The following is a 24088-nucleotide window of genomic DNA, read 5'->3' as shown; positions in this document are numbered from 1 at the left end:
CCGATCTCATGTCAATTATCGTAAAAAACAGGGAACCGTTAAAATCGGCTAAATTGTCTTCGATCAATGGCAGGGGGTAGGCCTCCGTTACTATCTGTTTGTTCAATTTTCTATAGTCCACGCAAAAGCGAAAGGTGCCACCCTTTTTTGGAGTAATAACTACTGGAGAACTGAAATCTGACCGGGAGGGTTCGATGACCCCGGTTCTCAAAAGGTTGTCAATGTGATCCTCGATCACTTGTTTCACTTTTGGTGAAGCCTTATACGCTCGCAACTGGATAGGAGATTTGTCCTTAAGTTTTATCTCAAACGGCTCTACATTGGCTGGTGTTAGGCTATCCGGGTCATGACAAAAAACTGACGAGTATTTAAATAAAAATCTTCGGAAATTATTTTTCATGTCCTCTGGGACATTAACATTCTTCACTTGATCTTCAACGTAATCTTCATGATTCACAGTTTTTGGTTTTTTCGGTGTCATGGCCGGATTTGACTCAAAAGTTATTTTACTAATCTTAAGTTCCTGTTCGTCATCGTTTTTCGCATGTTTCGAGATCTCCAAACTGTTCAAATCGTAATTTATTATAGCGCCATATCGGCGTAAAAAATCATTCCCCAAAATTATGGGACAAGAGAGTCCTTTGACGATCAGAAATTCCATCTTTGTGGAATGATCTCCTGGCCCTAATCCTAATTCAAAAATCGCTTTTAGATTCGTGTGCTGACACTTTTGTCAGTCGCGAGACTCAAGTGTGTGGGGACGTCCGTAACAAATTTGTTTTCCTTGGGTAATGTCTTACCAAAGTCTTCACTAATACAGGAGGCTGTGGCTCCCGTGTCCACCAAAGCTGAGACAGAGGCTCCCCCGAAATTGACGTTTAGGTTCAGGACAGAAAGTTTTTCATTTGCAATGAATGGAATACTTATTCTAAGTTGGTTTTTGTTAAAGGACTGAATTCCTTGATCAGCCTCCAGCGGAGTTGTCTCGTCATTGGTCGTCAATGTTCGGAGTGAACCCCTTTCTCTCCTAGGTTCTGGACATTCCCTTGAAAAGTGGCCCAATTTATGGCAATTGTAGCACTCCACACTTCTCCCATTCGACTCTCCTCGCCTCTCATTCATTCTCCCACCGTTAGTTGGACCTTGTCCATTCCACTGACGGTCATGGCCGCCTCCTCTCCCATAACTTCTAAACTGCCGACCACTTGGTCGAAACTTGCTATGGCCGCTATTTCGTCGATCTTCAGCCCTGATCTGAGCCTCCGAAAGTTTTGTAACAATGTCTTTCAGCGTGTCCATCGTTACATCCGATCTCGCAGTAGCAGCATCTGAGGGCTTGTAAGCCGTCAGATAGCACCTTCTCGCGAGATCCTCTGCTTCCCTGGCCGTCTTCGGCGATCCACACACAACCATGTTCCTCATCTTTTCAGTCAGTCCTGATATGAAAAGATCCATGAGAAACGTGCCATCGTGTGAATCCCCGTTGGAGAACTGAGTCCAAAATCTGTCGGCGTAGTCCCCTACCGACTCTTTCTCTAACATCTTTATCCTTTCTAGGCTCGAAAGGGTAAAAACGGTTTTGAACTTTTCGAGGAAAAGCTTCAAAACGTTCTCCAAGCTTGTTTTATCCGTAGCCGGAAGGTCCTCGAGCCAACGCGCGGCCCTTCCCGCCACGTATACCGAGAGATATTCAAGGGACTCATTATCGTCCCATATCTGAGCCTTAGCTAGAAGCCTAAACCGTTTCACAAAAGCCACTGGGTCCTCGTTATCGTTTCCCGAAAAAATAGCAACGCTAAACTTAGGGGCCGCTGGCCGTTTACTTTTTGAAACATATTTTAACGCGTTAGTAAGGCTCCTAAGAACCTCATCGTTTGGGAGTTCAGGTGTAGCGTCTTCGCGGGGCGCAATCCCTTCAGTATTCGCCATTATATAGTGGTCCTCTTCTAAGCTGTTGGGGGAGCTGGACCGTTCAAAACCTAGCAAGGGAGAAAAGCTAAGATCGTCGTTCATGGGACGCTGTAACAAAACAGTTTCTTAATCTTTTTTATAAGATGCGTGGCAGGCACCCCTGTCTCACTTTTTTTTTATTACGAGGAAGCGGTTGCTTTTGTGAATCACTTTTGGCCCTAATCTCAACAACGTAAACCTACTATAATCGCTATCAACAACACACTATAAGTGGTACCTTGACGTCCTGGTTGTTCTTTTCCGTGTAGTCCCTGTGTCCGATTGACAGGCTGGTACCGATTCCACCAATCAGATTTCGTCAACACCAAAAAAAACAACAACTAATAACTCCAGGTAAAAAAAATTTTCCAAAAAAATTTCAACGAAATAACCAATAAAAAACAACGAAAATTTCAGTTGAATCCTATCCAGAAGAAATCTACTTCGCAAAGAAGGTCGATTCAGGTCATTCTACTCCACTAATTTCAAATACTCTTATTCAGCATTCACTTTAATTTTTGTTCACTCACAATCAATCATTCGCTTGTTGCACAAAAAACTTCATGGTTGGCCCAACAAACTCAGTAACTTTGCTTGTGTATAAACAAAAATTAAAGGGATCGCTGCGAAACAATCTCAACAATCTTCTGTTACTTTGTTTGGTCATGAGCTAATCTTGTTCATCTTTCATCAATTCTATTTTTAGCTTGTTTATCATACCAAACAGTGTTTTCTATTTTCATGTACAGAACTGCGCATATTCTGTACAACTAATTTTCTCTGCAAATTTGCAATTCGATTTTCTCCGAAATTTCTCGAAAACCTAAATACGTATATCTACTAAACCTCCATCATGATTCCTATATATCTCATTAAATTTCTATTATCCACCAACGTGACTGTTCCACGCTCGGGCGCTAAGCTATGGTCACACGTGGTCCAAAAAATCGCAATACTCTATTCATAACTCAAATAATCTTCTATATAACTCTGTAATTCATAACTCAATTCAATATTTCCAAATAACTCAATAATCCCCCACACTCGTCATAACTCTCATTGCCTCGAGACATCATTCTGAGCTTTAAACTTATATAGCGCGCGCTTCTCACATTCACACAACTTTCTAGACTGCCCCACTGTCTGCTGAAAGAAAAAATAATCGTTAATTTATATTTGTACATGTAACACCTAAATAACTCTCTCTACTCTCTCACACAACCATCTAACCTCCTATTCAATCAACATGTTATAGTTACACTGGAACGGGCAGTGTGTCCCTTGGGTAGTTCTCCTTATATACAAGACGCCCGTCATTGCCTCGACCTTGTTGGAGTAGTCTATAACCCGTGCGCACATTAAAAGTGTTTTTTTCTTACTAATTTTTTTCAAATTCTTTGAGGATAAAAAAAGTCGGATGACACCGATATAGTGCGCTCCAGATACTATATCGCTACGTTATGTAGATACAGACCCAGAAGATCGATGAAACCAAACAAAAACCCCTTCCATTAGTGCTTAAGGAAGTCGGTTTTATTATTATTTTTTCTGTTTTATTAAGGAGCCGAAAAATTACGTCTTTCAAAAATAAAACCCTGTAAAAAAAATTTCTAAATAAGCTCCGGGATCTTTAATTACGTTGGGCGCCATTTGTAATAATGCGATGCCGGCCCACGTCTAGGTCGACACCACACTATTAACGGGTGGAGGACTAGTCCAGACATCAAACAGAGAAGGGGAGACTGTACGTATTTCTGTACTGGCTATATCTTACAATTACATAAAAGTCTTACCTTATACACACGCCACAGAAACACACCACTCCATTTCAGGTCCGAAACTAGACTCCCAGATCAGGCGATCTGAGCAGAGTAAAACACTTTCAAGTTTATTCAACCGTAACGAGGGCGTTACGGGCGTGGAAGGTGGTTTCTGGGCGTAGTACAGAGGCTATAGAATCGCCTCTGTACACCTTGCTTTGACCTCTGCTCTTGAGTGTGCGAACAGTCCATTCTATTCTAATCTAAAGCCGGAAGATGGTACACTATAAAACGTATTGCACAAAAAGGATGGGTTCGTGTGGTTCCTCAGTTATTATCGAATGGTTAACTCAAAAAATAATCATCATTCAATCACCGCGGTCGAGATGATGGGTAGAAATACCCTTTGGTGCCATGGAATGTGGTCGCAAACACTGTTAAAAGATTAACCGCCTGGTTGATAAAACCTTCAACCTAAGCCCTTTTTTAAGCTCCATAATCGACCCTACTTATCAAAAGTCTAAGAAGGTTAGATATTCACGGCAAAAATCTATACGTTTTATCATGTTGCCCTTTGAACTTTTAGCGCATGAACAATCTATAAAATATCAAATTGTAATGTTTCCAATTTATCATACTTTGATTTCGACGACAGAAAGCTCCGTTATTGAACGCTTCCATGTGACGACGTATCGATAATACGCATCTTTTTCTTTTTTTTTACTAGAGATGTGAAATTTTGTTGAATTTGGTCGCTGGCGTAGAAGCACTGACGTTTGCTATTGATATTGTAAGTTATTATCAAAAGTTCATCATCTGGTGGATTTCAAAACTTCACCAGACTGAGGCAGGGGTTTAATGATTGATAAAAAATCTATTTATTTCGAGTATATAAAATAGTCTTTTCCCGGGGGGGCACTTAGGCAAAAATAGGTACGGGGACGTGCCGCTGGTCAGGGTACCTTTTTCAGTGTTGCAGAATTACTGACAGGGTATTTAAAATTGCAAAATCCTGATCTGACAGGGGCGCAATTTCATGATGTGTGTCTGACAGGGTCTGTTTTTGCCGTTTTTGCATGTAGAGTTCTTTTGCAAATCGTTTTGACACGGCGGTGAGCAGACCCCTGCGAGGGGTAAACAGCTTTTTGCAAATACTTATCGCACGGCCAACACAGGCGCTTTGCTGCTGTTGTCTCGCACCACACGCCCGTCATTGCGCCCTCTTAAAGGGATCGAGGCTAATTTAAAAGATACCTCTATTGAACTATTTAGAATAAATGTTCAGCTGAATAGTGGTACTAACAACATTGTTTCCAGATTTTGATTCAGATTTTTTATTTCAACTGTTAGGGCCGGTGTCCACTTTCGCGCGAAGCGCGCGAAACTTTTCACGTTATTTGTAACGTCATTGGTTGATTAAAAAAAGAAGCAATTCCATTGGTCAAAATTGACGTAACTGTTGAAAAAAGTTGAACTTCCTTCAACTTTTTTTTTGTTCGCGCGAAACTTTTTTATGACGTAATCTTTTCTTCAGACAAAAACGGTTAAGAAAAAATCTTTCGCGCGCTTCGCACGAAAGTGGACATCGGGCTTTATGTTTTGTTTCTTCCCATATCGTTGAGACATTCCGCTGTAGGCTTAGAACAGAACAATACTCTCGACTCTTCTGTATTAGTCTCATTGACATCCTCTCGTCCTCTTTGTAAAAGCGTCGTTTTAAAGCTTATACTTGCAAAATAGTCCTTTCCAACCTAGACTTCATCAGTTCTGATTTTGAGAACCTTACCGTAGGATCACATAAGATTCCGATTCCTGCTATAACATTCCACTTGCCACTTGAAAACAGATGGATAGTTACAATCAGGGACAAAATATTTGGCACAAAAGGGAAATTCACCGGGGTGTTTTGAAACCACAATCGATTTGTAAGTGCTCTAAAGTAGGTTCGAAGGGTAGAGTTTTAACTCTGAGTTTTAACGCTAGCCTTAAGACTTAGGACCTTAGGATCTGAGGATCCAAAAGTTCAAAAATGGTCTAGTAGGGCTTGAAATATAGCCTAGAAACCCATAAATCCCTCCCAGATCGAAATACTTGATGAAATCAAGTTGAAGGCCTAAAAATTGACATTCTCGCTCGAACTTCAATTTTCGAAAAATTGTAAATTAGCCAAAAGTGCCAATATATTATGACCCTGATTGTAGTTCCGACTAGTTGAAAAGAATAAAACAAGTTGGCCGATTATAAAAATAATCAAAACATTACTTCTTTTTTGCGTTTTATGATTTGCCAGCTTGGATTAATTCACTTTTTTCTGCCGGTATGCCCTGCAAAACTAGCGGAATGATCCCGGAAAAGCGCTAGTAATGCTAGAGCGGGAATCGGAATGTGATCCTACGGCATACGGTAATCCTTATTCTGAATCGCAGACCTCTACAAAACTCCAGGTATATATAAGGAGCACGAATCCGTTAGTGGATGCCAGCAGTCTAGGTAATCCTGGAAACGGATATCTGAAATTCTAGCGTTCTATTTGTTCTTGTACATCTATAATATTGTATGACCTTTCTAGCTTTGAAACACATTTTGTGGAAGTAGAGAGTGATGATTTTGAATAATATTAAAGATATGTTTACTTTGTAATTTCATAACTCTCGTCGTCGATTCTCTTGGTCGGTTTTCCAGGTATTGAGGTTTAATGTTTATGCAATGCTGTAGTTTTTTAGCCTGGAAATGTTGATATCACGTTATACTTCACGAAAAACGCGAAAAACGTGTATAAAGAGTAGGTTTTTAACATAGAATCTGACAGGGTAGGTTTTTCATCGAATTTTTCTTTTGACAGGGTCTATTTTTCATCAAATTTCATTTCTGACAGGATCGACTTTTGAAACTCCAGCGGCACGTCCCCGTCGGTCGTCAAGGTCAGTGCCCCCCCCCCCCCGGAGTCTTTTCTTGAAGCTCATTTCTGCAAGATCTGATGGGGCCAAGATCTGGTGGGGCAAATTCCAGACTCATCCTCCATTAAAATAGAAGGCATTTTTCCAGTCATTGCCAGGTTTATAAGCACATTAATCCGGTCAAAGTCTAATACACAGTTTGATATTGAAAAGTGACGTCATCATTGTAATTCTTGTCATTACATAACTAAATCTGTTTTCCATTGGACTTTTTTATGTTATGTAAATGTAGTCTCAAGAGTATTTGCTATTACATTGTCAAGAACAAACACGTGCTCGCTTATATTTGTTCTTAAACGTATCAAGTTTCACCGAGTTGCAGAACAAGACAATATCTTGCCAATATCGTATTTTGAAATTGCTTTTTGACAGAGAAATGCATTTGAATTTGTCCCATATATATTACATAAATGTGACCTAGTTTGCAGGAAGCTTGTGCGAGAGGTTTTTCTCGTTTATTTTATATGACGTGCATGGTTATCCTATAGTGGTTTGAATGGTTTATCACCACTACATACTAAACTAGACCTGGATGCTTACTTTTCTTCCTAGTTTTCTTTTGGTATTGGTCAGTCCTTTGAAACAACGTCAAACGGCCAACCTTCTTTCTTAAATATAAAGAGTTTTCACTTGATAATGAATAAATTGATCCTAAAAAAATCAGCTCTACTTGTCTATGATATCGAGTAACCGAGATTTCATTTTTACTTTCCTTTCCATTTATCGAAATCCAAAGCTTTTCATTTATTTATGACGTGAATGGTTATTCTAATCAGTTGAATGATTAGTTTATCACCACTGCTGAAACTAGACCTGGAGGCTTACTTTTCTTCTCCGTCTTATTCTTGAAAGAACGTCCAACGGTCAACGGTCAGTCAGTCAACTTGTTTTTCGAAATATTTTCAGCTATCACAAGCTGAATTTCTGTAAATAGCCTTGTTTTAGCTTCTAAATTACCTTTTTATCAGGAGGTAAAATTTCGGACCCATCCTTATTTATTTCCCTCCATTCAAATATTTTTGACCCTAGAATATGGTATCGAGGACTTTGTACAACAGGATTAGATTCTTACTTCTAAATATACAGGAGTGTGACTACTGAACGTTCTTTTTTTAATAGAATAAAGTATAGGATTCGGTGGGTGACTTGAAGACAAGAACTAGTTAGTATTTATGACTGTGAGGTTGAAAAATTGAAATAAATGCATATTGAGAACTTCAGTTTATTGTAAAAAGATTTTTAATTAATAAGTTATTGACTTGGAATTGTGATCAATTTCTCTAGGACTTTTTTATTAAAAGTCAAGCTAATCCTCTTAGGTAAAAAGGACTGGAGTGTAATTTGATTATAACATCAGTTATTAATTTCCAAGTAGTTGTCAAAAAAAAGATCAATCGAAACTCATTTCCATATCTAAATGAGAATATAATACCTCCTGGCTGTTCAAAAAATTTCGTTTGTTGATTTCAGTGATCTGTCAGGCTAAAATACTTTAAGAAGAATAAAATAATGTACAGACATTTAAATTGATTTGGTTAGAACTTGTAAATTAATGTCAAAATAAATTAATCTAAAAATGCTTTTACAAATCTTGTCGGAGTTCAATGCCAAATTTGAAGAGTTTTTTTTTTTCTACAGAACTTGACAAATTGAAGAGTTAGTTAGAGTTGGATTTAGAAGAATTTCATTGGACAAATATATTTTCGTTAACATTTGTTTCAATCACTACACTGTGTATCATGTTGCTGCGAACCTCGGTCAGCGGCAGTGCAGTGCAGTACAAATTTATCTCAATAATATGTAATGTTTCTCTTATTGTTTCACTTTTCCCTTCACAGAAAGATCCATATCTGGATTACGGTCACGATACAGTATTAAGAGAAGAAAAGGTCATTATCAGAGTACAACCACAGAAGACACCACCACAACAAACTTCTACCAAGAGAGAACCGAAACAACCTGATATCACACTTCTCGAAGGAGGTAGACGCCGCTCAGGCAAATATCCTGATTTAGTGACAGGTAAGGCTTTAGAGGAACTTTTTTTGGATTTTCCTTTGCACTGCTCTAACTACTTGACTGGACCATCTTGTTTTTATTTCTGGACGTCAACAGCGCGATTCGAATGTTTTGAAATTTGACGTTCGAAAATCTAAGGAAAAATAGAAAATAACTTGGCAGACTAGTCGAATTCAAAATTGGACACGCTTCCATGAGAAATCTATAAGTAGTTAGCCTATCTAGTATGTAAAGAAATATAATATAATTATGTGACATTACTTTCGTTATGGGAGGGCACGTTTCGTATGATGAATGGGTTTTTCAAAGGGTCTTCTTATTAATGATTACATGGTGTTTTGAAATACTCTGAGATTATATCTTTTGTCTTCGATTTGCAACCCTGGGAAATCTTAACACAGTTGGCATTTACATCATTCCAACTTCTAGTCTTCGAATCGTTCTATAATTTAGATTTAATTTCTGTCCACGTCGAGGAAAAGTAATTATGAAGCACCCACCCACTATAATTCCGTACGTCTCTACTATAGACAATATTTTATATTCGAATTAGCGATCGAGATAACTGAATACCTTATGCACGACTCTGCCTTTATTTCAAGTGTCGCTCTGAAATGAGACAATTTATTAACATCCATCCTATTGCTTTCTACTTAATCCAGAACATTCTCGAAGCCTTGGAAGTGATGTAAGCGAACCAGCGGACGACTTGGTGACACACATTCAAAAGAAAACGAAGAAGAAGAAAACGAGAGAAAGTTTCTCCAAGAATCTTCCAGAAGTACTTCCACCATCTTCTCTTCCTCCTTCATCTTCTCTTCCTGATAAAGTTCTCAGAGGAACGATCCCCAAACAGGTAATTAAATAACTCTGTCAACTCTATTAATTCAGGACAGCTGACTTCAATATAACTAGACTAGTGAAAGTTCGCAAACAATCTCTTTCGAGCCGCTTCAATTGGGGTTTTTTAGAAGCTGCATCGTGTTTAAAGACAGTTCTCAATGTTTTCATGATCATGTACCTTCAAACACTCTTGGCGTACAAACTTTCGCAGCAAAAACTTTCGTGATTTTCGCGAATTTTAGCCCTTTTCGTAAAAGAAAATGCCCTCTTGATAAAGATAGATTGCTTATTAATGAACTAATAAACGTTAGAAGATTTAAACTGTCATCTTTCTCTATAACAGGGCTCGTCTTCTTCAACACCTTCAAGACAATCGCCAGCTAACCAATCACCTTCCACAAGATCACCAGCTAACCAATCACCAGTCGTCTCTCCATCGAACAGCCAATCAACGCTCACCTCTCCTTCGTCGGGCATTTTGAAAACACAAGATCCAATGATGAAGAGTTTTTCAACGGTAAGATATCTTCTTAAGTGTGGAACCTCTCAATCTCGATTTCGTTTATATTCCACCCAAAATGTCTCGTCCATGTATGCATTTTCAAGCTCATCTCTCTATGTCTTAATCTTAATTTCTACCTGATTTCAAAATTACATTTTTATGTTGCTCTTATATTTTGTGAATTTCTAGCCTGAAATGTTTATTACATATCTAGTTAATCCACCTATGGGCAAACTGGGAAGGCAAATTTAGAAACTTTGGCGTCCGTGAGAAAGATTCGAAAATTTTTCGGGTATTTCTGCTCCTTTTAGCTAAAACTAACTAACTAACTAACTGTCTTTCGGTACTCCGGTACTCCGAAAAAACGGCCGTTGCCGCTGCCCCTGCCCCCCCCCACATTGTCACCATGCTAATGAAATGTACCCTATTTTTTTCAATTTTTCAGGGTGATTTTGAATACCGTGAGTTCCTGGCAACTTATGACGAAACTGCTGAAACCAAAACTGAAAAAGACATCGCTGAAATTGAAAGTATGAACCAACTAAAGAAACTAAAGCTAAAGTTTTAGCCTTACTACATTTCTTTTTATGAGCTCTTGAAACCTTCAAGTTGATGCTTTATGTTATAATCATTGCAATACATGTAGTAAAACTTTCTTCTAAATGTCTAAATGTTTTTTCTTTTTTATAGAAGCAGTATTTTCAATTTCGGACAATATCGATGGCACGTCGAATGATATGGTACGATTGAAACTGGAAGATAAGACTGGTAAGCATATAACAGTGGAGTCTCCTCTACTCGAACCTCTATTACTCGAATATCTCCTTAACTCGAACAAGTTTTATGATCCCTTCAGTTAACAATGTCTTATAAACCTTACTCCATAACTCGAACAGATTGTGGTTCCCTGTGCGTGTTCGAGTTATGGAAACTCCACTATAGAAGAAAGAAACTGTCGTTAATTCTGACAGCATGAAATTTAAGTTCCAAAAACTACAAATCTCATGCTTAATATGTAAACAGCTCGGAGATATCATCTAGCACATTTGGCAGTACCAGTAAGAAGAACTAGAATTGTGAGAAAAAAAATTGTCAAAGTATTCTTAAAGCCTAGCTATTTTTCAATCATAGGTGCTGCCTGAGAAGACCTCTACGAAATCTGCAAAATACATTCTTTACATTCTTTTATGTGTCATTTATCGTCGCCAAATTTCTCTGGCCATAGCTATGGGAGCTTATCAAGAGTTTTTTAGCCACTATTAGCTTATTTTTGATGAAATGTAACTGTGCTATTGAAAAAATTTTTATCCTCTATTCCATTCAGAATCGAATCAGCCCGGTCGTCTCTCGCCCCAACCTCCCTCAAACTCCATATACCATCATTATGAAGAGAATGATGATGATTATGAGCTTTACCGAGCTGATTCGTTTGATCGGTTTTGTCGGAGAGGGTCACCCGATTCACCCGATCCGGATCGGGATCAAGAAATCGGGGATGATATTGAATCAAGAGGCTCAGGAAATCGATCATCAAGGAGTATGAGTGTAGTGACAACAGATGAACAAGGACAATTGGCTGAAAATGATGTTGAACGTAAGAACCAATTTTATTACCTTAAAGGGAACTAATTTTAGCGGTCAAAAAAAATCGAAGAATTGCATTTCGTTGGGAATTAGTTTTCGCGGTTTTGCCTTATTTTTGACACATTTCTTTTATTTTCCTATGGATTTTTCAAATGTTTTGATAAAAAATGACTAAATTTGTAATTCGTGGGTTTTGACTTCGAAAAAAATAGTTCCCGTCACAATTACTTTGCTTTTAAGGTGATAAATAATCTTCAGTCCCAATAGTGAACAATAATATTTGTCATTCAATTTTTATATTGTGTCTATGGTAATTTTTAAATCGGCCAAATTTTTTACACGGCCGCTTCAATGGAAAACGGTGCCATAAATAGAAACATTCAGTATATATTAATTATACATAGCAATTAAGATACATTTAAAAAAAAAGTTAGTGCTTACAGTAATTGACCGAAAATGAAAACAAAGGGTAAAATTGATTGTTCTCTTTTCACCAGCGTCGCCTTTACCAGTACCACCGCAAATTTCACAAGAATCACTTCTCCGCAACCACTCACCCATGACCAAATCCATCTCCAAGACGTCCATCGATAAACTGAATGATGCCAGATATGACACTAAAGCAGGTTAGATTCAGCTATTCGTTTCGGCTGCTTTATGTTTCAAAATTTTTAGGCTTTCAGGTCTAAACTGTTCTTTAAAAAAGTATATATTTGAAAATATTCAGCGGTAACAAAAAAGACTAAAATTTTTGGAATTAGATAGCGGTTTTGTGCTTATTGCAAATACACCTTTACAATTATGATACGAATTTCAAGTTTACTTCTGCATAACTCAGATCTCTTCACTCACTAAGCTAACTTTTAATTGACGATTAGACCAGTAGATTAGGAGCACTTGGATGAGCTTTCCATTTCAATAATGTTTCTAGTTGCATAGTCCCGGCAGTATTGATGTTGAAAAGAGATTAAATGCCAAGCCACTGAGTCTGTCAAAAAGTCACAAGCCTCTAAGGCTATGTAACCATTCTTGCCACTTATAGGTATCTTGTTACCAACGTTACCGCGAAGACCTAATTTGGATGATGCCACTGGTTTGTTTGAAGAAGTGACGTAAGTTTGATATTCTTTATGATCTTTTTAATAATAATAATAATAAAGCTTTACAGGTTTGCAGGCCACCGTGAAGACACATGGGCCTCTATAAACCGCTCGTACTTTTTACAATGATCTTTTTGAAATAGAGTTTTTTTCGCGGGCTCCCCCGGACTTTCCATTTTGTGTTGTCTTCCTTGATTTTAGCATTCATTTTTTCGGCTTCCTTACACCATTCTTTGATTATCTGTCTTTCATTTTTGGTCAAATCCTCTGTCACTCGGTAAGGAAAGCGTTTTTCTTTTGTTATTGCTTGCAACACTGTGTTCTTGTTCTCTTCGTTCGTAAATGTGACTTTAATTGGTCGGTATCTCGATTTATCTTCTCTTTCTTTCGTAAATTTCCCGATCCGCTGCGTCTCGGTAATCTTTATATTCCTCAGATGGAGCCGCTGACCAATAATTTTATCATGGATAAATTCTTCGTCCTCGATTTTTGTTTCTTCTTCAGTTTCATCTGTCGATTCATCAATCCCATGAAAAATTAGGTTGCGTGCTGTAGATCGAATCAGCTGCTCCTCCTGTTTTTCTTTTCGAATCACATCTCCAATGTTTTTCTCGATGTGTTTGGATGTGATTTTAGCGTAGCTCATTGGTGGTCTTTTCTCTTCTTTCTTTTCGATGATGTTTTCAATCTTCTTTTCAAGCGTGGTTATTCTGGTGTCCATAGTTTCTTTCATTTCGTTGACCATAACATTGACGTCTTGTGCTTTCAAATAGTTTATTTCTTCGTCCTGCCTTTTCATTATATTCTCACAGGCTTTGATTTCGTTTTTGAATCCTTCAATTTTTGATGTTTCATTTGAATTATACCTTTCCATTACCTGTGGCGCGATTTTGGTACAGTTTTGACACTGGAAACTTCTTGATTTGTATGACAAGCATATCTGGATCTGGTAAAGTGGCAGTTCTGTACAAAGATAATGGACTAAACGGTGGCACTTCCTGCATTGTAGGGTATCTTTTAGTGCGTTTTCTTCATTTATGATGCACTTTGACGGGCTGCAAAAGTCGTTTATTGATGGTGATTTTTGATTATTTTCTTGAATTTTTTCCGCCATCTTTGTGCATTTTTCAGACGACAACCGTTCAGTTTTTAAAATAATGAAGTTTCCGACCGTAGTCGAGGGTGACTCGGAGGCCCCCTTTTATGTAGCTTTCTACCCGGAGGTAGGGGAGGGCCCCACTCGTTTCCCTGGGTTTCTCCACTTACCCTTAATCAGACTCTTTAGTTGCTGAGCATTGAACAGAGAGGCATCAATTACCAATTTGACGTGACCCTGCTGGGGGTCGAACTCACAGCCTTGTGCACCGTAGCTGGATGCTTTACCATTCATGCTACGGCCACTTTACGACTTTTAGTATAAAGTTCAAATTCATTGGAATATTCCTGAATGTCAGAATCTTTCTTTATCGAACCTTAATCTAGGTTATCCTCTCCCAGTTTTCGAAAGGAAAGCCATTAGAAGAAAGCTTTGCCGTCAAACATGGTTAAGTTTTTATTTTTTTTATTCTTTGAATATTTATTAACACTATCGTTTATTTTTCAATTTAGGATAGACCAAAATACGTTAGTTTTGATATCTCTTGATATCTTTCAACAACCAACTGAAAGTTTCATCAAGGTAACAATAAATTGTTATATAATTCATTCTGAGTTTCGTTTGGCGTCCTCTAGTAATAGAAACGAGCCACTCAGTCATTTTTTGTCGACTCAGTCAAGTCGAAGATTCTAAAAGAAAGAAAGTGACTTTCAAGGGAACTAAGAACCAGCTTTTAGTTCTGAAGATATAACTGTTTTTGAAATCTGATCTAACTCATCTAATTCAAAAAACATTTAATATAATCTTTACAAGGTTTAAAGAGCTGAACGAGTGTTGCTGTCTAGTCTATGTGATCCAAGTTCAACCTTTGTAATATTTTGCCTGACTCATTTTATTTTCAGGCTTTCAAAGTTTATGTCGGTCATTTGTCAGGATATGGCGCCCCATTCTATTTGTTGATCTCGAATTTTGCAATATATTTGCTGAAACAGCGTGGTATGATTTAATTAATAGTGATTTAATTTTTGGCTGATGTTAATTGTAGATACACGATCCTCCGACTATTTCAATGCGAAAATAAAAGTAAAATTGGATTAAGGTACTTGAACATTAAAGTTTCAGCATAAACGTTTGTTGTGTTCTCCTCACCACAGTACAAATGAATAGTCTTGTACGAATACCATGAATTGTCTTCATTTCATTATGCCTGAACTTTTAAATCCTATTCATGAAAATTCAAATTCAATTTCAGCCACGGTACAGACAGGATTTCTTAACATGCTCTCTGTCAACATCGACTCAATCAATAAAGTTCAGGTTAGTATTACAATAGAGTTTCTTTAATTTCTCGTCCCTTCTGTTAACAATGCCTTTATAAACCTTACTCCGGAGCTCGAAGTTTCCATAAATCGAGCAAATTTGTGTTCCCCGTGCTTGCAGGTGCTTGTTCCAATTACGGAGATTCCGTTGTATTATCACTTTTTACAGTGTCCTTTTTTGAAAACAGGCTGCCAAATTATGTGGCAGTAAGAAAATCAAAAGTTAGGGGGAATATTCTTGAAATGTTTAGTGGTCACTTTTCAAGGGACGTAGACGAATGGCTCTGTTCTATTTCAGATAATTGATTTTTCGATGAGAACAATTTTTTGTTGAGAATAATTCATCGTAGTTTGAATTGCAGACCTCTATAGATATACTTCCTATATAGAGCTATTCTACTTCATAATGGGGAGAATACTTCTCCAAATTTATCATCATAAGCACTCACCAGCTAAAATAGGTTGTTCGCCGAGAGGATCTTCCGAGTATTAAGCAGCCTCTATAAGAAACTCTTTTTGCTAGAGGATAAGCAGAAACCTAAATTCATCGTTCATTTTGTTGATAGAACACTTAAAATGTTCGATCTAGTGAAAGGCTGTCGAACGGTTCTATCTGGTCTAGTTTCATCGGGATATGTTTGAAAATAAATCTTTTGGTTAATGATAATGATTAACTTTCGCTTGTCAATTTTCAGACTGGTTTGAATTTCCAAGAGATCTTCATCTTTCACGACCAAGGATGCTTAAGGCTTTCTACTGGAGATGAAATCAACTCAAGGTAAGGTGATAGTGAAATCCCTTTGTCCAAAACTATTTTTGAATCGTCTAGTACCCTTTTTCTTTCCTGATGTGTGAAATCAAATTTTAAAAAGCCCTTAGAGATTTAAACGTGTTAATTCTTAATTCTGTAATGACGTGTTTCGAGGACTTTTTACTCGTTTCTTTCAGTAAAAAAAACAAAGCAAATATGCCTTGTTCTCCAATCCTTAATAAAATACTTTTAGAACTTGAAGTTTACAAAATTCGATCGATATATGGATCTAGATAACCAAAACTTAATCGCTACAATGTAAATCATATTGATCAATTATTTTCTTTAGAGCCATTATATCAACGATCAAAGCTACCATCAAATCAAGTCAAGGTGTTGCCTCTGGTGATGGAAACGAGCCAATGGCATCCAATACCTATAACGAACTTGATTTGGTCATTCAAGATTGGTTGATCTGTCATACACAAGTAGAGGTTTGAAATTTATCATTTTTTCACCTGGTTGGTTTCCATTGCGAGTGCAGTGGTTGCATCTTTTTAATTTAGGCTTCCACGAGAGAAGGTTGACTTGCGAAAAATTTAAATTCATGTTTTCTTTTGTTTTCTCTATTGTTCCATTCTTTTTCAATGACATCTAATGTTTGTAACCCGAGAAAAATCAAAATGTCGGCCGTTTCGTAAATATTGAAATCTTCCTATGCCAGCATAAAGGCAGATTGCTCGAGAAATGTTTAATTTCAAAAGCTGTTTTTTTGCACCAATGCTCCTGACATCATATGCTTTCCAATACTACAAAGGTTTTCACTTGTCATGCTTAATTGACAAAAAAATCTGATTGGCTAATCCCATATCAAAAGAATTTTTTGTTTATAATAAAGGTTACAAGCATCAGACTGGAGAAAAACTGTGTAAGTCACCCTTCTCGCTGCAGTAACTGCCATCCATTTCAGCAGCTGATAAACTTTTCCTTTCAATATCTTAGGAGCCAGAGATTCTGCATTTCTCGTTGGTATATTTTTCGTCCATCGCTTCACCTGATGCTAAACAAAAGAAGAAAGGTTATCTCAACAAATTGTAAAAATTAGAACAGTTCCAAATAGAGGCTATCAAAAATAGTGTTCCAATGTGGTAGAAGGAGCTGTTAAAATCTTTGAATAAGGCTGCCTTCACTAAAACGAAATATGCAGATGCTGTGTGCCGTCCGTTTGAAAGATATCATGTTGCTACTGTACTGCAAGCAATTTTCATGCTTTTCTAAACTCTTTTCAAAGTTCTGCTGTTAATTAATTTTGAAGATGACATTCGAATTCGTAAAATCTTCGAATTTCAATTCCCGTAAAATTTTCATTCCATTAAAAGCATAGTCTGAATCGCAAACCTCTACAAAACCGCAACTGGTATAAGTGCAAAGACCCATTGGCACACCCCTGTATCCACACCCGCTGGGAAAGCCCCACTGAAAAAATGGCCAAAATTTCGTCCCTGCTGGGAAAATTGCCTTGCAATTTCAGCCGCATTAGGAACTAAACTTTGATTCAATCCCCATTTGAAATTCAATGGAAAATTGCACTCAAAAACCATGTTTTTTTCAGATTTGCTTTCGTTTTATTTTACCTGAAACTGTCTCTTTCTTTCAGTTGTAAAAGCAGGAGAAATGTTGTATCGTCATTCCAATTTTGGTTTGATCAATTATTGGGAGAGAGCTTTCTTCGCATTAAGGTATGCTTCGTATTTATGATGGTAGTGGTAACTATTAAAGTCCTTCAAAAGGGAAAATTTTCTCTAGAAATTGTGAAGAAAGTTTTAGAAAAAGTTAGCTTACTAAACTAATACCAACAACTTTACCTTAAAGCCTTTGTACCCTAAGAATCTGAGAAAGAGACTGTGGCTTCCGCGTATTTTAGCGACTCAAAAAAATTTTCCTCTAATTATATTCATGCTCTAATTAAGGTAGACTGGAGCCGTTTATAAAGCGTGTAATACAGTAGTATAGGCGTTATATGATAATACGTTTATTGAATTACGGGACTTAGTTTGTAAAACAAAAATTTGTTCCCTCTATTACTTTTTGCTTTATTTCTACTATGTCTGAATTAGTCGTCTAGCTTGCTAGACTATAATTAAGGTTGTATAGACCTCAAAGGTTGTCCCGTAAGAAAGCGAAAAATTTCACTAATAAACTGTTTTCAATAGGTCTTTTCATAAATTATTGTGAGTGCAACGACTGCCTCGTTTCCAACCATTGCCAAGGTGATTCCTCGATTCTTTAAGTGTTACTTTTATAAATAAAGTGAACTTTTTATAAACTCTCTGGGAATCAACTACCAAAGTAAAAAATTTGAAAGTGAGGTAACCGTTGCTCGTGACGTAATTTCGAGTATTTCTGAATACTGAAAATATTTTCTTTCATTTCTTAGGGGTCATTATTTGTACCAATATAACGCAAAACGGACAGATTTGAAGCAAAAATACGACCTCAGGTAATTATCAACCCTGTTCTATTGGTTCTTTTGATTTTTTTTAAACACGTTGAATTTTATTGTAGCCTTTAGTACCTTGTCGTAGATAAATCACATTTTCGTACTGTTGAGGGAGTAATTCGCAGCTTGGCTGCTTTCAAAAGAATCATATGAGCAATATCTTTGTTTTGTACTGACAACCTTTTCATCATTAATAGTGAAATACAATAACCAATTCAATGGGTATTACCTAAAATACTCCAATCAATATTTTTTTTGTTAGCACGCAATGTGGTGGTTGTATCAACAGTGGACGAGAGGATAATCTAAACATCTTAAAGGTAACATTCGTACATACTGAAAGCCGGTCTCCACTTTCGCACGACACGAGCGAAAACTTTTTGACGTTTTTGTAATGTCATTGGTCAGTTGAAAAATGAAGCAATTCCATTGGTTGAAATTGACGTAACGGATGAAAAAATTAGAACTTCCTTTACCTTTTTTTTTTGTTCGTGCGAAACCTTTTTTATGGCGTAATCTTTTCTTCAGGCAAAAAAGGTTGAGAAAAAAACTGTCGGCCATTTCGCGCGAAAATGGAGACCGGCTTTAAACAATGAAGAGTAAAGGTAATATTTATTTGTGAAACCTTTTTATAACTTATCGAAACTAATTATCCCCCGTTTTTGTTTCTTGTTTCACGCAGATCATAGGTGTAGACGGATCGAGCACGATATTGGAATTAGCGATCGCCGATCACGACGAAGCCGATGATTGGTTGATGAATATTTGTCAAGCTGTCGCCGATGCTGTATGTCAAAATACTTGAATTCAATTTATGATTGTTAAACATTTTCTTGTGTAATATCAACTTGAGGGCTGATAGGAACATGCTACTTAGATTGGAAGAAGTTGAATCTATGTCGGGACTGAATTTTTTTGCCAAAAGCGACCCTAGATTTTCCCCTTATTTTTCTTAAAAAAGCGCCTTGTTCAATGACACAATGATACTCAGACTAAAATCAACGTCAATATATTTTGAGAATTTGGGTGAATTGATAACAATTGTACATACAGCAAACAATTCAAAGAGTGCACATTGCAGTTGAAGTGCTTTATAAATATGTATTTTCCAAAACATCAAAATGTTAAAAAAAAACTTAAAGTTTCGTTCACTCGTATAAAACATAGAGTCACGTCGTATTTCAGAATTTGAAATTCAGGCGAGAATGGTGATTTTATTTCCACTTTATTTCATTGGATTTTTCGACTTTAGTTTGTCTTCCAGGCTATATTCTCAGCCTTATTGGAACATTTTTGAGCTTTTTGATCTTGAGATCCTAAGTTCGCCGTAAGGCTAATGTTAAAACTCAGAGTTATAGTTCTTCATTCAGAAATAAGTTACAACACACTTTTTACAGTACTTATTCTCATTTTTAGAAAATTCGCGAAGGAGGCGTTATAGAAGAACCAGGCGCATTAATCGCTTGTGGAATGGTGTTAACTCAAAACAAGGTAACCCTTGGTAACCCTTGGTAACTACTCCCCGTGAGCTTACCATCAACAGTCATGTTCAAAATGTGTATTGACCGATTCCGTGTGAAGTCATTCTCACCCACGATCATCCATTTTTCTAAGAAATGGTAGAAAGAATATGTACAGGATGGTTTAGTAACAACTCAAAGTTTTCAAAATATTTCCCGTTTGAACCTCCACATAGTTTTTTGTTTCGTGGGTGAAATTTATGTCAGCTAGGAACAGGCAGTTTGACATTTCTGGGTGTGTTTCGACGTTTTTCAAAATTTAAAACTCGAGTGATTTCAGCATTCCCACTTTATTTTATTAGGCATTTTGATTTGGAAGGGGCTTACTGGCTTCCAGGCTATATTCTTATCCTTATTTGGACATTTTTTTACCTTTGGCGATAAAAATGTTCCCGTTTCATTACACATGTTTCATATCAGGACAGACCTATTCATGATATGCACCACACGGACGGCAAGTTTGCAATATATCATGGACTGAAAATGACGAACTTTTCTAAGTATTTAACGGATAATTAGCGACAAACTTTTTTAGCCGGATATTCTTCTCTTAAAATGTTTCACCAGTTTCACGGATTCTCAAGTACATATCTATAGCCGAAAGAACCCTATAGGTATAGATATTAACCTCTAAAAATAGTGTTTTTCAGCCAGAAACAGCTATTTTGTCCACTTTTTGCACTTTTTGAAGCTCAATACCTCGAGTTAGGTAGAGAAATCATATATACTTGCAATATATCTCTAATCTTAATTTTTTTAGAGCTTTTCAAAAATATACAACAGATCTCTCTTTTCTCAAGCTAAAATTTTTCATTAAATTTTGACCTAACTTTTTGTCCGAAAAAATTGGAACCTATGTTATTTTGATTCCCCTACCCCTTATCTTTTCAAAAATGTATAACAAGTGCTTTGACTAAAAAAGTCGAGCGATTTTACAAATTTCCCCCTAATATAAATTAAGATTGATGAGTAAGCAAACGACATCACTCTTAAAGCAAAACCTTTAATTATATTTGATCTTCTTTCTTATTCAAGATTTATTTGTTCAACCAAGACCCTCGTTCTGGTAGATTGGTTTTAGAAGATTCGTGTCCTGTACATGACATCACTCAAGTTTGTGTCGATAATCAATGTCGAACATTTTGTGCGTTGGTAAGACTCGTCATCACCAAACTTTTACTTTATTATTGAAATTTTGATGATTTGTTAATCTAATTAGCAAGCTGCAAGATTTCAGTTCGCGAGCCGAAAAAATCGCGAGAATTTCTGGATTTAATTTTGCGAATCAACCAAAACTCAGTTAAAAATGGCCCTGAAACGCTAATTTTTCGGTCAAAAAAAGACTTGAAAATTTCGCGTGGAATTAATAACTTAAGTAAAAAAAGGCATAAATTTGTGTAAAACGTGAAAATAAATCTCAATAAAATTGATCCGATTAAAGAAGTTGTGTGAAGGGCGATAGAATAGAAATAAAGTCGAGAAATTCTTCCATTGTAAAGTAAAGATTACCTCATATTTATTACCGCATTACCTATTCATCTTCGTTTCAGTCGATCGATCACAATTTGGATTCAAATTCAACGGATAAAACAATCTGGTTGATCGATTTCCAATCCGAATATGAAGTGGGAAAGTTCGAACAACGTCTCTTTGGTTGCTGGCAGTTATTATACCAGGTAAAAAACAAACCAAAAACGTACTTCTTCACCCTTCAAACCCGAATGACGTGTATACACGTTCTAAATTTGCCAATATACCGAATCCCAAACTTAGGGCTTTAACTCCTGACCACTTGATTCAAAAGGACATAAACAGTATGCTTTTAGAAAGAGTATAAAGATACCTATCTAATGGTACCAAAACCATTGTCTAACTTGAAAGTTCTTTTCCTCCAGGTCCCCTTACAATTTGTCTTGCTTAACGATCCGAAATTGAAGAGTACAATACATCATGTTTTGAATGACAAAGGCAAACAACATGGAGAGATTGGGAAAGAAGCGCTGTATGAATTAATCAGCAATTAAAGGATGGAATGCAGCAAGAAAGAGATGGAATACCATTTTTGACCTTGAAAGATTGAAGTCAAAGAGCTACCTGATGTAGCAAGAAAGAGATTTTGAAAGGTAGAATACCATTTTCGACTTTGAGATACCTGATCCAATACTTTTCTCTGTGAATAGAAGAAATTCTAAGAAAGCATTCATCTGGGATTGGCATTGAAAGCAAGAAGTTTTGACCTTGTTTCTTCTGTTGAATCGGATCTTGTGAAGATTGAGAGGAAGTGTTTATTGAGTTCGGGTTGCCAGAACTGAACTTGTTTAATGTGTGTTAACTTTGATATATGATATCAAAACAGGGTGGTGGTATCAATCAATAGACATGACTGTGACCAAGGTTTTTTCTTCCTAATTAATGACACTGATATATGGTTTGAAAATATTGGTGACATTTATGACTTCTCAGTTGGTATCTCGCAACACGTGATCTGTGGCTTTCATGACAGACTCTGCGGAAGTATATCAGTAAGATGAACGTGATGGTTATTTCGTTGAGACTATAAATATTTATAGTCATATTGATTGTACTGAAGGCAACTTTATGTATTATTACAGCGATATAAGACTTGATTTCCTAATCTCCTTTTGCTTACTCTCGCTTTTCTGTCCGCCATCACGTTTTCTTGACTTGATTTATTTGCTACCTGTCGTGAACAGGATGTTTGTTCTGTACCAAAAAGTGCGGTGCAAATCGACAACTTCGATACGATATTCTGCTTCTGTGTGCTCTAAGTGGTTTATCGTTGTCGATGGGCGTTTTAATGTGGTTTCACACTGTGATTAAGTCGAATGTTTTGCCCAAAGGACTGTGTATATTATCGTCTATCTTATTGTTAGCTACTTTTTTAGCATTATGCAGTGAGTGAAATGTGATACCTTATAGGCCAAAACTTAGTCGACTAAATTTTGGCTTGGTGACTAAAATTTGAGCCGACTAAAAATTTGGGCCAAATTAAAACTTTATAATTTAGCTTTCCTTAATCCACTTTTCATATCGGTATAACTTTGGAGCAAATTTAGAAATGGCTCAAGTTTTTAGTCGGTCTTAGTTATTAGTCGGCCCTTAGTGACTAAATTTTGACGAGGCGACTAACATTAGGGCCGACTAATAATTAAGGCCGACTAAGTTTTAGCCGATAGGCTAATAAAATTCAGGGCAGATGTGAGATAAATTATGTTGGCATTTTTCGAACAATCTTTTTAAATATGATAATTTTATAATGTTCCTTTATGTTCTTCACTTTCTATACATATCATAATATTGAAATAAGCACAGTTGAAGTTTGTAAGTAAGATTACTATATTTTCATATACCTTTATAAAATGCATTTTAATACACATATTTTTAGCTAGGGTAACCTTAAGAAATTGTAACATATTTATATTGATTCATATGACACGTAAGATTATTAAGAATTTAAATTTCATTCTTAATCCGTAACTGTTTTACCTATATTTACCGTATCGGTACTATTTATACACCCCTTCTCACAGTCCCGGTGGCAACCCTTCCCACTGGAAAAAGTGGTCAACATATCGTCCCCGGTGGAAAATTATACTCCAATTTTTGTCCCCACTGATAATAATCAAATAGACTTACTGCAAAATGTTGTCCATCCTCACTGAATTTTTTTACTTAAAAACAAAGGAATTTAAATCCCCAGCCATAAAAACATGGTAATATCAGTCCCCATCAAGTTTCAGTCAATTCTTTTACCCCCACTTGCTGAAAATATCCCAGCAGGTCTGTGACTTTTTCTTTTTTTTTCAATCGTTTGTCATTTCAATTTTCTTTTCTTCAACGCATTGCCGAAATAATGTTGAGCAAGCAAATTTCAACGAAAACCTACCGAAAACCACTGCCTTTCTTGGTGAGTTATATGTTGATGATTTTCAAGCATTTCAAGTGTTTTGACACAAATTCCCTCGATATTGAAAATATTACAAATAGACCATACTGCGTAGAAAAATTCGGTTAGTTTTAAGCCCGAATTTTATGTATAAAGCAAAAGAAATTTTTAGAAGAGACAAAAATGAATTTCGAACTGATTTATCTGAAAAATCATGAAAACTAGATAATGAAAATAAAGATATTTATAAAATTTGGACTATCAAACCCCTTAGAAAGCT

At 36.6% G+C, this 24088-nt stretch overlaps 1 protein-coding gene across 1 annotated transcript; it reads left to right on the top strand.

Moving 5' to 3' along the window:
* Positions 1-4437: 4437 nt before the first annotated feature.
* LOC136798603 (pleckstrin homology domain-containing family M member 2-like) lies at positions 4438-22541 on the top strand (the record flags this gene model as incomplete). The annotated part of the gene is given in 23 exon segments (XM_067055238.1): positions 4438-4500; positions 8506-8689; positions 9349-9542; positions 9873-10046; positions 10477-10561; positions 10722-10799; positions 11356-11625; positions 12113-12241; positions 12658-12727; positions 14324-14393; positions 14714-14807; positions 15064-15128; positions 15826-15908; positions 16231-16375; positions 16884-16959; positions 17539-17620; positions 18319-18381; positions 18644-18701; positions 19064-19168; positions 19798-19872; positions 20937-21053; positions 21452-21577; positions 21797-22541. Coding segments are annotated over 23 exon segments (2535 nt in total), but the record flags the coding sequence as incomplete, so codon positions are not given.
* Positions 22542-24088: the final 1547 nt, after the last annotated feature.

The sequence above is a fragment of the Clytia hemisphaerica genome, unplaced genomic scaffold (genome assembly GCF_902728285.1).
Source record: "Clytia hemisphaerica strain Z4C2 unplaced genomic scaffold, Clytia hemisphaerica genome assembly, whole genome shotgun sequence".
NCBI classification, from domain to species: Eukaryota; Metazoa; Cnidaria; class Hydrozoa; order Leptothecata; family Clytiidae; genus Clytia; species Clytia hemisphaerica.
This window is presented reverse-complemented; position numbering and strand designations above follow the sequence as displayed.